General features: G+C 37.8%; 1 protein-coding gene across 2 annotated transcripts in view; it reads right to left on the bottom strand.

Moving 5' to 3' along the window:
- The window catches only part of LOC110172956 (protocadherin-9), a 337,830-nt gene that overhangs the window by 261,631 nt on the left and 55,714 nt on the right, over positions 1 to 20,485 (bottom strand). Inside the window, exon 2 of one of the 2 annotated variants that reach the window (XM_055154638.1) lies at positions 8,181 to 8,189. The exons of the other annotated variant lie outside the window; for it this stretch is intronic. Within the exon in view, the coding sequence (XP_055010613.1) occupies positions 8,181 to 8,189 (9 nt within the window). The remainder of the gene's footprint in view (positions 1 to 8,180; positions 8,190 to 20,485) is intronic. 2 annotated transcript variants of the gene reach the window in all.

The following is a 20,485-nucleotide window of genomic DNA, read 5'->3' as shown; positions in this document are numbered from 1 at the left end:
ATCAATAGTTGCTACAAGCCCAAAAGGAAACCACTCTTTGCCCATTCAATTCTTAAACCAGGTTCCTGGTGAGCCACAGAATTGATTTTAAAGTCTTATTACTTATTTATAACTCTCTTCATGGAATGGGTCCTAAATATATGACGGATATGCTAGCGCGATATAACCTAGCAAACCTCTTAGATCGCAGGGGAGTGGACTGCTAGTAGAGCCCGAGGCAAAATCTAAACAAGGAGAAGTGGCTTTTAGTCATTATGCTACGCAGCACTCCAGCCAACTGCCCACGGTCGAAGAAAAGCTCGCACCAGCCATCTGAATACTGGCTAAACGCTGAGACGGATATTAAAATAAACTCCTCGTGTGATTTTTGTTAGAATCATGCAGATGTTCGCTTTTTCATTATAAAAGTGCGTTGTGTTACTTTTCTGGTGGATGGTCCGTCAGATGCTTTTCTTCATGGAGGTGTTATTGCCTCGTCTTGTGTGTTTCACAGTATGGTATTAAACCTTTTTATCTTCATGGAGACAAAACAAGACAAAGTTACTCGTCAGATCTGTGGACAGGCAACCCTGCTAACAGTCAGAATGCTTTTTTCTAGGTATTTTTGAGCACTAAAACCCCCCTATAATTTAATAAATGTAGGCTAGAGCTGTTTAATGTCATACTGTGGAACATTTCAGGCAGTACAATGACAAACCCCCAAACAAAAAGTTACATAGTGCACCTTTAAAGAAGCTTTGCCTCATTAGGCCTTATTACATTTTACATGATTTATGTGTGATGATTGATTATTAAATCTTCTTTTTCTAACCAATACTCTTATTCAAAAACAGCTTGGACTTCACTGCAGTTTCTCCTGTTGGGGGTTAAGAGCAGGCTGTCTTAACAGCTTTGAACCTTAGGCAGTTTATACCCTTTGAGAAATGAAGAAAAGTGTATTTTTAGATTTTGTATTTAACTCGGATTTGCTCTTTGCTAGGAGAAATTTCTATTCACCACCTGACACGAGCTGACACACCGATGTCTTCGGACATGGAGATGGGGAGTGTTGCGGATTTCGGTCAGAGTGAAGAGTGATCAGCTGGTCAAATGTTTGAACCCACAACGTCCTTGATGAGAAAATCATTCAGCGTGGTCAGAGGTATGTACAACTGTACAGATACACTTTATATTTTAGATAAACTACACTCTTGCTAAAACCAAAAAATCTTGACTTTAAATTTGCTGCTCCTGATTTTTACAGTCTTTAAAAACTTGACAAACTAATTGATTTTAAATGGTTAAAATGATCCACAGTCACTTATTCCTCACTTTTCTAACACATTTCTTATTTACCATGCTCAATTTATACAACTTTTAGAGTTTGAGTCTTGCCATCACCGCAATGTTTACAACAACTAGCATGGGAACAGCACACCAGCACCACATTTTTTGCGTTGTGAATGATAAAAAACACTGTATAATAACTATATAAAACAATATGTACTGGGGCAAGACATATGTTAGTTTATTATATTAAAAAATGGGTGCAGCGCATTTAGTCTACATAAACCTTTAAACTTACTCATATAACTCTTTGCCAGTGCAGTGGGAAAGAAGTTGAGTTTCATTAGAGGGATAAAACATACTTTAATTAGCTTTACCATTAGTCTGGCAGTGCCAAGGCTTCCAGACACAAAGACCTTCACTATGCGTTTAATTACCTTAGCGATACCACTGTATGCACTCCTCCTTGACATCACAAGACAATGCACCCTTCTCAACAAGTGCTGTGTACGGCTAAGAAAAGAGCAGCCTGTTTATCTTGTGACTCGTGGTGAGACTCACGAGGGAATTTACCATACATTCCACATTAAGTGAATCTGTCATCAGCCCAGGCTTATGTATAGACTCTGCTTTAAATGCATGGTTGAGGAGGCTGTCATAACAACATCCTTTTATTGGGACAAGTTTGGTTTTAAAGGTGCACCGTGCAGCTTTTCTAGTGGAGGGTCCACTACTTGCTTGTCTCCATGGAGATATCATTGCTTTGCCTGGAAAGTTGCATGGTATAACATTAAATATCTTTATATCTAGCATTTATTCATTATGGGTATTTCTATTGCCCAAAAATACATAAATTCTTTCTTTTGAATAGGGGGGACTCTCCACAGATCTGAATTGTAATAGCATAGTGCTGTAATCTGCTTGTCTCTCTTGTGATAAAAAGGTTTAGTCTATATTGTTGAAGATTCTAGACAAAGCAATAATATTTCCATAGAGCTAATCAGGAGGCTTGAAATTCCTTAGTGCAGCTTTAAAGAGTAAAGCTAATATGAGTTATATACTGTGACTCAATGGGAAAAGATGTAGTCATTTGGAAAGGTTAATGATATATTATTGTCTGCTAATTATGTAAAATTATATTTTCCCAGTGCTTATTAGGCTTTTGAAGCATGTTTATAATGAAATGCCTTTATGAAAAATCCTCCGAGATAGATCGCATAGAGAGGTAGTATGAAGCTTGTGTACATTGGCAATAGTAAGAAGTTGGATGTTTCATTTGATTGGTCTAATAAATGCATGTTGGAGATTAGACGGCCCTGAGAAAGTGGTCTTGTAATATATAACTGAACATATTCTACTTGTGTTAATACTTAGCACTTACAACACTTAAAAATCAATCATGGCATCATCCCACTTGTCTGTCGAAATTGCCCAGTATGGGTTAATATATTATGGCCGTAATCGCACGGCGCTGGCACGGCTGTCTCCTTCTTAGCAGCCTGCTGAGTTACAGTGCTGGCGAATGCAAATGAGCTCATGAAGTGGCCCAGTGTGGAGAATCTCCCTCCGGACATGGATAAGATCAGCTGAACAGGCCTGTTTATAACGCTGCTATCTAATCCCAAACAACTTGTTTTCTGGTCCGACCCTGCATTTTGAGAGTTGGCTAAACCTAATTCCATCTGAATTAAAAGGAAATGTGAGAAGTGCGCTGCATGTACAAGATTTGGATGCCAAATACCGAATGCAAATGGAATATAGGGAGCGAATTTGGCCTTGATTAGAAAATGAAAGAGCACAAAAGAATGCAACTAACTTACTCATATTAAGCTGATGTGACAGGCGGGCCAAGAAAATCTGTGATTATTATTCTATGATTTGCAAAGCCACGGCATGACTGGCCCTTGCTTTGGTGGTGGCATTAAAGTTTATGTTTACAGTCCCAGTGTTAAACCCATTTCCACGCTCGCCCATTCCACACACACAGTATTGGCGTTTAATTTAAGTCGATGACTCTGAGGAGGGCTTTTATGACAGAAATGTAATGGAAATGCAAGCAGCCACATTGTAGTAAAAATACCACCCAATTACACAAACATCTTTGCACAGTTGCAGCATAAAGAGAGACTGCAAGTTGCACCTTTTTCTTTGTAGTGCAGTACAAAGGGAGCAGGCTTCTTCTGAGCCCTCTGCACCTCCCCTGTTCATTTAAATACATACAAACACAATGTGCTCTAATTGAACGCCTATGTTGTCTGTGAACAATGGAATATAGATCTTAAGATAGTTTTAGATGATACTTAATGAGAAAAGATTTTAAAAGTTACACTACTTGATAGGCCTGTCACAATAATTACTATAACGGCTCAGTATATGAAAGCTGGAACAATATATTTTGGGGGCCAGTATTTATTGTGAGTACATTTTCTTTACAAAATTTGAGAGATTTTTTTTTTAATTTTTTTGTAATGCAATAAGCTTTGAGTCACTTCTGTGGCTAATCATTGCTTCATCTGGCTGTTTATTTGGTGCAGCTCATGCCTTTTAATCATACCATCTATTTAAAATAGTTTCAGTATTATTGTTTATCGCACTATTTCTCTATAGCAATATATCATGCTACAAAACTTGTTATCATGGCAAGCCTACTACTTGACGCAAATGAATCAGATATACAAATGAGCATTCCGAGCAGGACAATAAGAAGAGAACATGCTTAAAGAGCTGACTCAATCTGGACGCTTTGTGGGCAATGGGAAACAAATTAGGTTTAAGTCTTGTGACAGGACAAATAAAGGCCTGATCAATTAAGTGGTCGGAGAAGACAGTGGGGGCAAAGCCGCTGTTCCAGTTTCATCGGTGCACCGCAAAGAAGCATTGATTCTTCCTAGTAGCCGGTCCCTGTCATTAAAGTCAATGCTGAGGCCAGAGTCCAGACCAGCCTCGACCGCCGCTAATGGCTTCAAGGAATTCAAGCCCGATCGGTGGCAGAATCCTAATAAGCAGATTTCATACATTTGGAGAGGGAAGAAATGGTGTGGGTTTGTCTGGGCGAACACAATAACAATTCGCTTCCATTACGGCGCACTTAGAATTACCTCCTTTCAAAATGAGAGACGAGGGGAGCTGAGGGGTCAGCACTTCTGATGTAACAGGTTGTAATAGCACAGTCTGAACAAACATGGCGTGTCTGTGTGTGTTTCCAACGCCGCTCCGCTCCATTTAGCTTTTACCAACTACTACCTCAACGCTGTACCCCTCCTTTTCTCTTCTTGTCAGTCCTCCCAAAGCCTTCTTCTATTTCGCCGGAGAAGCTTTCATCTCTCCAGAGTGGCACGTAGTTACATTGGCCGTCTGTGCTCTGGTAAACCTGAATACTACCTCTCCAGCCCAGAGACTTCTCCCCAAGGAACCGTCCACAAAGAAAAGGAAGTTGTTGCAGTCAAGCACTTTTTTTGTAAGATCAGATTGTTTCTTTTTGGTCTGGCGGTTGTGCACTTTCCAACTTCCATGCTTCCTACAGGAGATTTTCCATCACATCTCTTGAGGGAACAATATCTTTTTAGAACCTGAAAAGGTAGTTAGAAAAAAGGTTATTTGACCTTCCAGACATCTTTTGATTGCCTTGCACTTCCTCCTAGAACAATGGACTCTAAACCAGAGCCAGAATTACTGCATGCTTGGCAACAAGAGGAGTGCTGAAATCTAAATGACTATCCACTCTCTTTAAATGAGGACTTTTAGATCCATTTGAGACGCAGATTTCTTAGCAAATGTACTCGGCAATCACAAACAGTTTCCACAAATACATTTGCCTAATATGATTTGTGTTTTGCATCAACAACCATTAGAAATGTACAATCATGTCAACAATTTCTGTATTCATTTTGCTACAGTTTTTCTATGGTTCTGTGTAATATCAGAACTAAACTAATGGCGTAATCCACTGAATTGTATAATTTCCCATTTTAATTACATTATAAATCAAAGTGCACTTTATTTGTACATTTGTGCTATCATAAATTCATAGATGGTTAAAGAGTTTCCATAAATGAAACAAATTGCACTCCTAAAGTCAAGTTTTTGTCTGGCCTTGAGACTTAAAGGTGTGTGATTTTTATCCACTTTAGACTTTTAAAATATATCCAATAACGTTTTATGGGGTTCTACATGATTTTATAGACCTTCAGTTAGTGCAGCTTGAGAAAACTTCATGAGATATTTTAGATATTTTTTGTTCAAGATCCAAATCTTTTTTTTTTTTTTTTCTTTTTTTTTGGGAAAATAAATTTTACAGATTCTTGGATTAATTGGTTTATTTGTAATTTGCACATATTTTTGGCTCAGGGGCAGATTGGTTAGCAATTGTAGGTTTTGAGTCTCAGAAGCAAATGTTAAGATTTTCATTAGTTCCTCCACCTAAAACCTATTATAAGCTTTTCAGAGACTCTAATTGCCCATTACCAGAGGATAAACCAGCCACTGTGTTAGGTCCCTCCTTACTGTACTGATCCCATAGTTTAAAATGACATTGAAAACTATACAAAAAGCATGTATTGTTACACTGTGCACTAAGAGACTGTAGTGTCAGTAGCTCTTTGTGTTTATAGCAAATGTTCTGTTTTGTCACGTACAATTTCCAAATCAGACCTCAAAGCTTTACTGCGTTGTTCACAAAGACGATGTCATTCACATTAACAAAAGCCCAGACATCGAGTCTTGGAAAATCTACTGAGACTGATGAAGACGTAATTTTCGTCGCACTGTCAAAGCACCAAGTGACAGCTGTTTTATGCAGAAGTAAGACCCCATTTTTACAAAACACGCAGGCTTTCTCAGTCTCCCACTCTCCTCCATCTTTCTCCCATCTACTGTCTGCGCCTAATTTGAAACCACTACTGATGGGTAGGAAAGTGTGTCAGTAGAAACCCTATTTGAATCATTTATGTCTGAATCTGTATGGCCTAAGTTAATTGCCCCATAAAAATGAATTTCAACCATGACCATTTGAATAATTTGAATGTCATTAATTGTATATGTGAAAAGCCTGAAAAGCGTAATTTAAGATTGTTTTCATTACAGTAAAATTGAATTCTGGGAACCTTAAAATGGAATATGTAATGTAATATCATTTAATATTGCAAAGTTCCTCTGTAACTCTATTTGATAATTCCCCTGGAAATTGACTGTGCTCTTTTCTGTGGATTCGTGCTCAGCGTCGTGCTCGTATCACTTAGGCACAGACTGTCTCGAAGAACAGCAGGTGACAAGAAATCTTTTACAACCAGTCAGAAGCTTAATTTTTAATAATTCCTCATTCTTTAAACCCATTAATTTGTGGTGGATATGATTGTCAAAGAGTGGATAGTCTCTAAAATGAAATTGTACAAGGCAGTGTTGTTCTATAGCAGTCGAACGTTTGCTAATGTTAAAGGTCCTATATTATACAAAATGGATTATGTGAGCTTCAAGCCATGTTATAATGCTATTACCTCATCAAAAACATACCCAGACTTGTGTTTTGTTTCATTCACACATTTTTGAGTAACCCTTTATTAGTCTGTCTACATCTCCAAAGCTTACAATGCTCTGTTCCAACTTCCGATGTAATTTAGTGGTCATTTTTCAAGATTACAGTTACCTTTTCACTTTTGTTGAGTAGAGATTGGCAATTGCAGGGCTGAAATTATCCAAATAATTCTACATGACATCACAAGGTGGAACAGTGTTTTCTGTTTAAATATGCAGTCTTTCTGTGTTGAAACAAATGCAATTCCATTTATGTTTTTGATGAGGAAACAACATTATAACAAACCAGAAAATAGCATAATATGGAACCTTTGACCAATTAAAAACCTTTACATTATGATCTATTTAGCCCTTACTCTTAACTTGACTTTTCTTCAAGGTTTGCGATATAGGGTGCACTTACACTTGGATTGATCGTGGTTTTAGCCTAGTGGATCCCAACATTGACTTGGTTTGATCCTGGTTTTGTCCAAGTTTTGTTCCATGTTCAAGTCACAGTTTTTGATGTAATAAATAAAAAGATGGATGCTTAATTGATCCCAAAGGAAATTCAAGTTTGGCTGCAGCAAGATAGAAAATATATTTAAAGTTAGCAGTCCATACTATGTGTAGAGGTCTGATATTTAGAAAAAACTGATAATATCGGATTGGATAAGAATTGTTATGATGGAGATATGCAAATTTAGAATATAAAGTGTATCGTCTATAATAAAAAACTACTTAAATGACCTCAAAAAGAGACAGAAATGTCCAGTGTAATCTCCAAAATACAGGTATAAAATGATATTTCTTCCCTTTTGTGGTTAATTTTACACTCAGCTAATGTTTCATCCTAGACTTGAACTTCATCCAAGACAGGCACGTTTTAGTACATTCCTGATGCATTACATTTTTACTGACTTTTCAAGCACAATGCGCAATATACAATCCAATTTTTTGAACTTTCTTGACTCCACATGTATTTAAAAAATCCACATGACCAGTACTCTGGACCCGTGGTCTCCCATTACGATCCAATTTCTCAAGTACAATAAACAAAGAACTTTTTTTTTCACGCAGTCACGGTCCGCCAACAAATTCCATTCACACATAATACGTTTCAAGTGACACATACTGTATCTCTCCACATTCACGCGGCCCATTTCCACGCCGCAAATCGAAGTCGCCGCCGTCAGACTTAAAGTGGTGCGTTTAGGTCCCCTCCGAGCTCTCCCCTGGGGCAGCACCCGCCTAACTCCAATTTACAAAGCGCGCAGTCCCCACCAGAGCTAGTGCCTCCCACCACATTATATCTAATACTGCACAATGAAGGGGCTAAGAGGTGGAGAGGAATGTCAAGTAGTCCAAATCCAAGGCGTCCAATCTGTGTTTTTCAGTTGGGTGACAGAAAGGGGCTGTTGGCTGTATGGGGCTATAGAATGACAGGCATTATTCTGTAACCTCTTGCACTCTGTCTATTGCATTACTGAATGTTCCTGTTGGGGACTTTTACAAGATTGGATTCTGTGCGAAGCTTCAGGTGACACATAAAGCATATGCAATGGAAGTGGTTAAATTCAATTTGTTTTTCAATATTTTTAAGTTCCCACTGGGTGATTTTTATTCATTTAAAAATATGAATTGTGGTGAATAGGATTGTTGGAGGTTGAATTTCCTGTTGCATTGGTTGAGATTTTATATATAAAACTAAACTAACAACACAAAGCTATACATGTAATTTTTATGCATTTGTCGTTTAACTAATTTCTTATTGGAAATTATGACAGAAGCTTTTTATCTAGCAACCATACTGCATAAAAATTACATAAAAATTACAAAAACTTAAAGGTGCACTATGTTACTTTTTGGTTGGGGGGTCCGTAACCTGCTTGTTTTCTATGGATAAGCCATTGCTCTGCCTGAAATTTGCCACAGTATGGCATTAAACAGCTCTACCTTACATTTATTAAATTACAGATGGTTCTCGTGCTCAAAAAAAACTAGAAAATCAGGAATTTTGACTGTGAGCGGGGTTGCCTTTCCACAGATCTGACCTGTAACTTGGTCTGGTTTGGTCTCAATGAAGATAAAACGGTTTAATGCCATACTGTGAAGTACCTGTCATAAGCACAGTCATTGAGCTATTTATCTGGGCTTGGTTGTGGCACTTAGACAATCAGGCATAATTAAAAAATACACGCTGAACATGTCTAATTTTAAAGTTCCTAAGCTCACAACTGATTAAACTGCACCTAAAATTACAGTTTAAATGAGCTGTATGACAATAAAGCACCTGGACAATATCTCTTGACATGAATTTTAAGCACATACAAGAAAATAACTGTTGTCATCTAATTATGTGCACACCATTTTTGCAGGTTGCTAACTGGCTGAAGTCAGAAAAAGCTGCCCGGAGTGTGTACTTATCACTGGCCAGCTGTGTCTGTGATTGTCCCTGTGAAATCCTGGGAGGAGGTAAAATGTTCCCTGCTTTTTTATGGTACAAGAAAGCGTAGTAACAGCACTGCAGTCTTAAAGGTGCCACTTTTATTGCTGATTAAACATGCTTTATAGGGCATATTCACCATTATATGAAGGCACATTATGATATTAGCAGCTATTAGTGTTGTTCGTAGTCTCCAGTGATTGACAGATTACTTAACCCCATGCACCATTCGTCATTCAGAATAAGGCCATTTTCCCGGTGCTGTTTTGCTGTAGTGAGACGGAGCCTACAACAGTGCACCACAGAAAAACATTATGTCACATCCACCCACAGGTCATCTTGCTCTCACGTCAGGCAAATTGCAGGCTACAATTGGGCACACTGCCACTCACCTGTTCTCATGTTCAAAAAGATATTTTGAATCATAATCTACAAGCGCACACGCCCACTGTTCTGATTCTCCTTGAGTTTGCAATCAGCAAAAAAATAGTCCACTATCTTCATTTTACAGACCAAAACTCAAATTATTGTTGGCTTGTTTTCATCATTTTCTGATTTGTATAGATGGATAGTCTGACTTTGCAGTCAAATAACCTCCTTGACCAAAAAACATCATATCCAGTGTGTTGTTCTACATCTCGATAGATGGATAAACTTGTAGAGAGGGCAAAAAGTGTATTTTGCATATAAATCTGCCCTAGTATGCAGTCTGCTGTAGATAACATGACCCTGGAAATAAAAATGTATACACTTAAATTCATCCTCTTGCAATGTAAAGTTTGTCGTGATGTAAATAATGAGTTCTGGAAGTACAGTTTATGCAGAGATTCTCAGTGCTATTTCGAAATAAGCTTTGTAACTCTCCCCACATATAGCCTACTTTAACTTTTGTTTTGCCTCCTGCACATTTACCATTCCTTTAAAAACTCTTCTAGTGGTTCATGAAAATGTAATAATATCAGACTGCATTTTGCTATGGGAAGCAGTTGTTTTGTTCTGTGGTTTTCCTTATCAGACGCTGGTTGTCACAGTTGGGCTCAGAATGTGAGCTGGTCCCCACGAGGTGCACACAAAAGCCCAACACACAAGACACTGATCGGCAATTAAAATTTCATCACTTCCATGAAAGGATTTGTGGATGTGTGTCTGTGAGCTCGCTGGGTGCTCTTAAGTTTTCAGTGTTTTGGGAGCACAGCAGCCGGCTGTAGGAGAAATACTAATATTTGTCAGCACTTTTTGTTCTGCATTACACTTTGAGAACAAGCTCTTCTTGAGATTTTAGCTTCACTGAACAACACAAGGGCAAAGTTCATACCAAGACAATCTGCCAGCACTGTTAAATGAAATATCTATATTTTGTACAAAAGTATACTTGAACTGAACTACAACTTGTGCTTTCAGTGTAATATAATTTTAAAAAGTGAGACTTTACCTTAATTACGTTGTGTTACAATATGTAGTCTATCTCAAAGTGACGTCATCATCACTGGTATTATTTTAAATCCCAGCTCTTGCTAAATAGTGGTAGTGGTTGGAGTAGTTTTTAACTTTCAGTTTTGATCTTAACATTGAGTGTTGAGGTTGGTTCGCTTGGTTGGAAATGTGTGGTGCTGCCCACTATAGGTGCACTCAAGTTCTTTATGCATATACCTCACCACGGTTATTGTATTTGGTACTGAGTATTATACTCGCATTACAAGCTTTTTTCTTTCTTTTGTAGTTTGAACTTTTGGCTCCATAGAAGAAGAGGAGGTCAAAGGTCATGAAGCAGTCATGTAATTCAAACGTAGTAGTCCTTCTGCGTGAAAGCATTTGCATCTCCTCTGCTCACATCTGATGCTTTAAGGAGCATAACAAATGCGACTAGAGAAGGTGCCTCTAAAAGGTTGTCTTTTAATGTTGCGCCTCTGAAACAAATGATTCCGTTTTAGCTGCTGTAATCATATTATTGCAGGTGTTCGACCTTACAATGCGCCTTCTAAGTGCAGGATGTGTTCTTAATCCACTCCCCACTGTATCCCTCATTATCATGCAGAGCGGTGGCACCCCGGAGCTCATTGCAATGCTGTCCCCGAATAGGAACAATATACATATAGATATAAGGGCCAAGTTACACTTTTGAAACAGTGAAGCTGGTTATCAAAATTCACTACTGAAAAAATAACTCCTTCTAGGTTTAAAATGTCAGAAAAGCTTAATTTAGTGTAATTAAAGACCTGCGAGTATCAAAGACGCATCTGGCAGCATCATCTGCGTGTTGCGGTGAACCTTTCCCTCATGAATATGCAAATGAGCGGTGAACCTGATAGACTCATCCTTAAGCCCAGGGCCAAAACCAACGCAAGCAATACATCACAATGTGATAAGAAATATTACAGCAGGTTTAAGCGAGTCGACAAAATTACAGCATTAAATGATCAGCTATTAATAAAGCGACTGCATCAGGTGTCTTGTTTACACGAAGGTTTAGCCAGCGGACAGGACCACCGATGCTACCTGGAATAGATAATGATTCCTACTTGCAAGTTCAGTCCACTTAAGAAATAACTACTGTAATGTAAGTGTTATTTCGTGCAAATATTTCTTCAAGATGGAAACATTTGGCCAGTGGAGACTTGATTATGGACTGACTGAGCCAGATTAACCCTCGACATTGGACAGTCAAACTCTGAGTCCAGTGTGGTTGGGATTTGCTTCTGTATCAATGTACAAGATATAGATTATAACAAATATCACAAGTATCACCATATTGTGATAATACCGTATAAAAAACTTGCATCACGTATGAAATTGTGAAGGACCCTGTGATTCCCAGTTGTTTTTTTGTTTTTTTTTCTGTATTACTTAAAAAGATTTATTTATTTATTTTATTTTTTTGTAAATCTTGAAGATACGCTGCAATATAAAGATGCAAACTGCTAAAGGTCAGGACTGGTTGGCTTTTCCAGCGTTCTATGATAGTAAGTAAACACAAATGCATTCAGATTTATCAATGAGATGCACTTTTTTCAATATTTTTTTAGAATGCTGCCAAACCCTTTTCTTGTGCAGCTTCCCCTAGGGTTATTATACCAATCTCCTCTTGAGTGCATTTGCATATAAATTTGGTTTAATGCCAGATGTGCTCAATTCTCTCAATTTATCCAAACTTAGGTCTCGCATGCTCTGTAATATTTTAGTTTTACTGATTTCTAAAAATAACATGCAAAAAAGCAGAAAATATATAAATTTTAAAAAGTCTAACGTTCATGTGCATCGACGTACCCTCCTCTGTAGTGAAGACAGGGATTTTCTGATCAGCAAAAATACAGTTTGATGTGGAACAGAGGCCCACTTTATATGGTACTATTGATTTTGCCTGACACTTAGGGCAAGAATTTCTTCTGCCCCAAAGGTAACAAGCGAAAATAAAAGTGAAAGATCCCATTTTTAGAGGCCTTTGGGAAGAAATTAAGTTCACTGAGAGCCGTTACATGGAAAGCTGCATGTGCTCGGTGCCATAAAGCTTTCATTTGTTGGACCATCTGCTATTACAATCCTTTCCACAGGTCCTGGTCTTTCTGCTGCGTGCCATAAAACATCTTTGTGCAATACAAAACAGCATCCGTAAAAGGCTGCACAGAGAAATGTGATGGGGAAAGGTGCAACTTTTCAGTGTATCGGGTTGGCTGTGTGCTACTATGGAAACAGTGGACTTTTAGACATAAGAAGACACAAAGAACAACTAGGCCAATTTTGGTCTATACATCTAAAGGTAGATTTTTCAGCCTTGCAGTAAAAAAGTGCTGCTTATGGTAATATCAGGGAAATTCAGCAGCAAGAGCCAAATAAAGTCCCCTGGTCCATAGTTTGGACATGCCTGACTAGATGAATGAAAACAAATGATTTAAATTGAGTTGGCATCAGTGTATTTATAGTGGTAGATATTTTATTTAGAACTAATGTAATACTGTTAGATTTTTTTGTTGGTAAATTAGAATTCTTGGCACCATCATATCTTTGGATGAGAAAACAACCCATTAAAATGTGAACTTTGAGACACTGAAAAACAAGATTTAAGAAAGAGACCTAACAACCCACTCACTAGAACTGCAATCTCGTCTGGGCATTAAAATGAGCTCAATGGAGTGGCTGACGCTGATTGGCACTGCACAGTCTGCTCTGGTTTTGATTTCACATTCAAAACTTGCATCTGTTCCTCTTGAAGATCTCCAAAACCATAAAAAGTTCTAATTAGGCAAGAATTTGCTCTTAACTGGTGCACTTAAAACATTTGTATTTCAAGGAAGTTTCACTTGAAGACAGAATAAAGTTAATCAGTTATAAATTGTAAGGAGCACATAAAGGATGAAGACTTTGAGGTTTTTTGCTCTTTTAGGCAATCATTAAAATGTGAAGCCTCCCTCAGAGGGACTGAACGGGCCTTCCCTGCTGGAAGTGAACTTGATTGACTTGACATTGGGCTAAATGTCATCACTAAGCACCAGTGTTGTGGATTTTATTTTCATTATTATGCAAAATGAACTTATACTTTGTTGCATAATAATTGTCCTTGCACAGTCTTTTTGGTTTACCACCAAATGATTTAATTTTAGATAGAGAAAAAGTTCCCTTGAAAGATTGTTAGATTTGTCTGGCTTTCAACCATAAATCAGTAATTTACAAAAGTACATTTTCAAACTTAATTTACAACATAGCATTACACTTTAAATTAATTGCAGTTGGGAAGTATTTTTAAGATTTTTAATTAAGATTACTATTTGTTTTACTATAACAGTGTTTTTGTAACAGCTTTAGTTTCCATGTTCACACTCGTAGTTGATCTTTACCATTATATTTGTACTTTTAAAAAAAAAATACTGTAGAGTACATCATGAGTTTTACTTTTTACATGTTTGAAGGCAGTTTAAACTCCTGAGTCCTGTATTCCCATGTTGTCATTTGCTAACAGACTTACGTACCACAGTGTTTGCGTCACTTCTAATCAGTTTGTGCCTTGCAGTGAAAGAGCACAGGTGCAAAGTTAAACCATAGAACCTCACCCGGGCTTTTTAGCACATGCTTTCAGACCTGGCACATACAGGCCTACCCATACCACCAAACGCCTTAATAGCATGCATATCTCACATGATCGTAGTCTACCTCCTCGGAGATACTTAATGCCTAAATCTCTTTCTAACTGGCAGGGAATCACATAATTGGCTGTGGTCCATTTGCTCACCCACGTGTGTGTCCTCTCACTAACAGCACATTTTAATGAATGGGTTTTACAGTGATTAGAGCTGCCGGCTATAGGCAGGTCAAAGAGGGGCTGAGCAGTCCTGACCACAGACACCGGCCAACATGAAATATAGCCCAGCTCTCAGGAAAAGCTACTTTTTCTCCTCTTTTCCTCCTGATAACACTGTGTTCTTATCACACACTTTCTCAGAACTTCTCAGAACGCACATACACGCACACACACACACACACACATGCATGGAGTGGTCAGAAATTGCAAGTATGATGTATTACAACTTTTGCAATTAGGTAAGTTCTATACTATATCCTTATAGTGCAGTGTTGAATATAGTGAGTTATCAAACTACATCTTTTCGCTTGCCCTTTTGCTGGCCTATATCAACTTTGAGGATAAAGTCTTTCTCTGTAGAGCAATTACAAATATACAGTTCCATCTTTGCCTAGAGAATCAGTTATAATAGAGAAGTTTAGTCTAGGTTTGATCAGTTTCTAATCAAGATGCAACACTTTTCCTTTCTTTCTTATCACTTTTTGTTGGTATCACATCTTTCCAAGAACCTTTCACAGATTTCTTATAGACCCACTCACACTTTCTATATTGTAGAAAGTGTATAGGTCTATATTGCCCCTGTGCTATTAGGCTATTGGTCTCCACACAGTATCCATGGTACCTAAAATGTATCCGGGGGGCACTGAACTACAGGTGACTGAAGCAGTTTGAAATTAGGGTCACTCTTGCTTGCCACTTTCACAGCTTATCAGGTGCAGAGGCCCAGGGGAGACTGCATAAATCCAGCAGGAGATAAAACCCCACACTGTACGCTCTCTTATTTTACTATCCAGCACAAGCGCTCATTCTTTGGGTCTGTGTAAGGCTTGTATAATATGATCATTTATAGGAAATTGCAACAATTATTTTTGTCATTGGCAAAAGATTTTATGTGTCTACCACTGTTGGTCATGGTTTAGATCTGGTTTAATCCTGATTTTGTCCTGTCATGGTCTTGGTTTGTAGTCCTGTCTTGTATACAACTAGATATAGTAACCGTAGATTTGAATTAGCTCTAGTTTTGGTCACATTTTTACATCAAAGAACCATTCACACATTCATACTCACATTCATACATCAATGTATGCAGACACTGGGGGCAAGATGGGTTAAGTGTCTTGCCCAAGGACACAATTCATTAGTGGGAGTTGGAATCGTACTGCTAAACCCCCATGAGTCCAGATGATGGTAAGGATATGGAAAATAAAGCCTCAACCTTTTCCAGTATTAATTTATCTTCCTGTTCCTTACACTTTTTGCAGTAGACATTAATCTTACATCCACAAACATTGCAATTTTCCCTGTGTATAAGTCCAAATGGCCATGATTTCTGAAGCGGAACTTACAAATGATTAGCCAATCAAATGCGTACGATAAGGTGCCCTCTGCTCGTCCCACTTTGGCATGGTCACTCCACTCTAGGATTCACCCAGTCAATTAGCTGCCATTAGTTCCAACAATTAACCCTCTAATTGTCACAGATTCACATTTTGGAGCAGAAACAATGTCATGAGTAACATTGTTCGCATTGCATATCAGAGAAACACAAAATGGCCGTTGAAAAGCTTTTATAATATACATTTTATGAGAGACGGCGTTAACAAGCTGCATGTTAACGACGCACTTGTTAAGACTCTGGCTAAGGCGGCGCAGTGGCCTCCATTATACACTATCAGCAGTTATCATAAACAGCACTTTTTATATGGGCTGGGCCACGGGGATAACTGTTGGATAATTGCATGTTTCAAATTATAGGATAGGCTCACAGTTGTTACCAGCAGATAATATTGTCATTACAGTTGGGTCCATTATGTAATCACTGTATTTTATCCATACCATTTTGAATATTCACAACTGGACTGATCCCTACTGTATTTGCACCATTGTCTTTGTCTGAATATCTTGCTCTACAGGATGCTGAGCTGTCCATATGTAATTATCTGTAATGCAGCCAGTAAAAAGAATCACCCATTAGATCGATGACAGAACTCTTAACTTAAAGGGGCACTGTGTAGCTTTTCTATTGGAGGGTCTGCCACCTGCCTGTTTCCCCAAAGCTGTTATTGCCTTGCCTTTAACAGTATGGCATCATCAAATATACTGTATCTATTTCCGTGGAGAAAAGTAGGGGATGTTACTAGGGCCAAATTACAATTCAGATCTGTGGAGAGGCGCCCATGCTCACAGTAAGAATGCATGTTTTCCAAGGTAACATGTAATGAAACACCTGTAATTAAATAAACGCTAGATAGCTACAGATTTATGCCAGTCTAACGAACATTAAAGGCAAAGCAATAAATTCTCTGTGGAGACAAGTGGGTGGTGGAAAAACGAAGTTACACAGTGCACCTTAACTTAGTTAACTTTTAATATTACTGACACTGTGTCAAAACTATATTAATATACTGTGATGTTTATATTCTTGCAATATAACAGCCATATCACATATTTCTATAGACCTGTCACTATAATCACTGTATCGACTAATCGTTCAATATATGAAAGCTGGAAATAAGTGACTTCTGTGGCTAATTACCAAATCTGCTGTCTATTTGCTGCAGCTCATGCTACCTTTAAAATGGTTTACTGACATTATCTTGCATCATTGTTATTGTGTCATAAGCATAAATTAGTTCCAGTATTATTGTTTATCACAGTATATCTCTGTCGCAATATATTGTGTTTCGAAATGTATCATGAACGTTTCCCTATTCCAATGCATTCCGCAATATTGTCCAATATTATTAACTGATCTTGTTTTTTTTTTTGTTTTTTACACTGGATGTAACTGTTGAAGCAGGCCTCGGAGCTGTTATATACAGTATATCAGTTTCCAAATGTATGCTTAACCTCCTTTAATTTCTTTTGGTTGAATGTGTTTAAACAGTGAGAATAGACCCAACAGTGTGCCACACTCACACAGCCACACTCAGACAGCGCCTCAGCAGCAGCCCACAAACATGGCTCACAGCGGTGCCTATCCGAGCCAAGTCCACTGATTTACCATGTCAACTCCTCTAATTCAGCATGTTCTGCGCGTTGGCCACACAATCCATGCAGACAGCTTCAAACCAGCGCCACTGACAGGAGCGCTGACGGGAGCTGGGGGTCTGCCCACTGCGTCTCTGGCTATGACACACCTGTCAATCAAACTCATATGCCACAATATGCGTAACACAGATCCACGGCGAGGAGGAGCCAGCCAAGGGGAGCAAGGAGATCAGTCTTTTGTCAGGACGGCATTTCCAACGGACATCATACCAGTCTGTTTTTTTCCACTGGTTTTCAATAATAGATTATTGTTCAGTTTGTTCAAAGAGACAGCCATTTCAGGGATTTAAAAGGATTTGTCACACTCTACAACAAGGGAGCATTTGTAAACTTGTCATGGTGTAGTGTTTGTTTCACTAATAAGTGAAATGTGTTATCCATGTTTTTAATTCACTGAACCTACAAAAAGAATCTGTTTTGACAAAATCCTCAAACTACTTTTGGAAAATAAATCAGGAATTCTACCCAGTGTGGAAAAGGGTCAGGTTTGTTTTTAGATTAACATTGCTTAGTCCATTAAATTAAATTCTCAGAGAAAAGCAAATTCTCAGTCTATGTTGTCATTTTGATCAAACAAACTTTCTCCTGTCCCGTTTATAGTACCATATATTATTTATATTTTAATGCAGTCGCTCAAATGAATAAACTTACTTAGAAACTTTGTGAAAGTGAAAACATATGAAGACACATATTCTTTTTCACTAAACAAAAAACTTGTGTTGTCTTTCTCTATAAGCTTTTTAATAGTATTTTTTGTATTGTTTTTTCTTTTACTTAATAAATATTTTCAGCAATTGTTTTGACCAGACACCATGATACCTCCGTTTTTATCAAGGCTTAGAAATAACACAATCTAGTACTCTTATATCGCCAAGCAACCGCATAGTCACATTCATAAATAGACTGAAATAATCCATGTTATTGGAAACCTATTATTATTATTATTATCATCATCATCATTATTATTATTATTGGATCTCTGTCTTGTCACAGCCGTCCCAATTATGACTAAGGCACTGTTACTCACATGTGTTATTTATTTTTCACATAATCTCCAGCAAATGTTGTTAGAAATACAGCTTTTCTTTAGACGCAACACCATACTGCTAATCATTAGGCTGGTTATAAACAGCTCAACTGTCAAGACATCAACTGTGATCTAAAAACATAATGAAGACAAAAGACATGTCCTTAATTTAGTATAGCTGTCTTCTTCCCATACTGGACCCTTTTAAACTGTCAATATTACATGTAAATGAGCTGGATTCAAATGAGGTGAATGTGAATTGCATTATATAGAGCGTGTTCATTAGGCAATATTGTCAAATTGTGCTGTAGACATAGACAATCGTGACAAGATCAGAACAAAGACTTTCAATGTATGCTCTATATGTATATGTATAATTAGAGGAGCACATGTAAAAATCAAATATGGGTGTCAACATCATGTAATGTAATGGACATTTGTGTAGCACTGATAACCAGGATTAGTACCTCGTGGTCTATGTATTTTTCTTTATATATATATTTTTTTATACTATTCATAATTTTACTAGGCTCTTGTCATAGAATTGGCTGGTCTTGGAGCTTCAGTATAGAAGTTGTATGTGGAGATCATGTGCTAGTATTGCATATTTGCTAGCATGTCCTATACTTGTTTTGACTTATTTGGGTTTTGCTGTTTGCATATTATGATAGTACCTTATTTTCCATCCTTGCATGGAGTAATTTTAGCTTAAAAAAAAAGAAAAAAAAAAAAAAAAAGGCATAAACCTAGTAGTAGTACCAGCCCTTAACAACCTCATTAAAGGGACAATTTTGGACATAGGACCTCAATTCCTAGGTAGCCAGAGTGTTGGAGACGTGTGGAGACACTTTTTTAAAATATTCTATCCAGTCCTTGTATTTGCAGAGGTCGCTGGTGCTAGGCTAGCGATTGTCAATAGCCATAGTTATCCTGCCACTAAAAACAGTCTTACCCACTCCACAAAGCACCTGAAGCAAATCTATTATTACACCAGACTGTCGATGTGAATGTCTATGCTGATATGCAGAATAATTTTAGAAGTAAAACCAACCTTGCATTTGAAGGATTTATGTCTGAGCAGCAGCAGTGAGTTGTACTTCCTGACAGAAAGCTTGGCAGTGGCGGACTAATATCACCTACTACCTACCTTACCAACAAAGTAAAATTCTGCTGCTGCTGAGAAAATAGTCCCTCAAAATAGTTTTATTTTAAACATTATTCTATCAACAACACTACAACTTTTACATTGACAGTCTGGCGATTGGCTAACTATGGCCATTGACATGCGCTAGCCTAGCACTAGCGACCTCTGGAAATACAAGGACTGGATGGAATATTTTAAAAAGTGTCTTCACACCTCTGCAACACTCTGGACCTCATTTCCTAATTAGTCAGTGTCCAAAATTCCAGACTGTCCCTTTAATACCATCGTAATGCAAGTACAGCAATTCTTAACATCAAACTAACATGCAGTAATTTGATTAGTAAATATCAATTAACACCAAATTAACCATGTTATGCAAATCAGCAGCTAGTTAGATGTTAGTAAGTGGATCCTAATATAAAGTGTGACCATATATATACATATATCAGATGCCCTTCCAAACCCACCCTCTTTTTTTTTGTTTGGATTGTGGCTTTTTGGTAACTACTACATATTGACTTGCTTATAAAAGGAAAAATAAACCTGTATTTCTATTGCAAAGATGAAACAGTGAAATATGACCTAATACCTGTAATACCTTTGTTTTGCCACAATGTAATCTAATACCTTGTCAATATTTTAAACCTTTGCCTGTTCGTAGTAGATTAGCTTGATGGTCAATCTACCGTTACCAACACAAAACCCAAACTTATCCTATTGTTTGCTCCACTGCTCATGCTAACTGCTAGCGCC

The sequence above is a fragment of the Boleophthalmus pectinirostris genome, unplaced genomic scaffold (genome assembly GCF_026225935.1).
Source record: "Boleophthalmus pectinirostris isolate CB_2022bp ecotype Guang Dong unplaced genomic scaffold, ASM2622593v1 HiC_scaffold_19, whole genome shotgun sequence".
Classification (NCBI taxonomy): Eukaryota; Metazoa; Chordata; class Actinopteri; order Gobiiformes; family Gobiidae; genus Boleophthalmus; species Boleophthalmus pectinirostris.
This window is presented reverse-complemented; position numbering and strand designations above follow the sequence as displayed.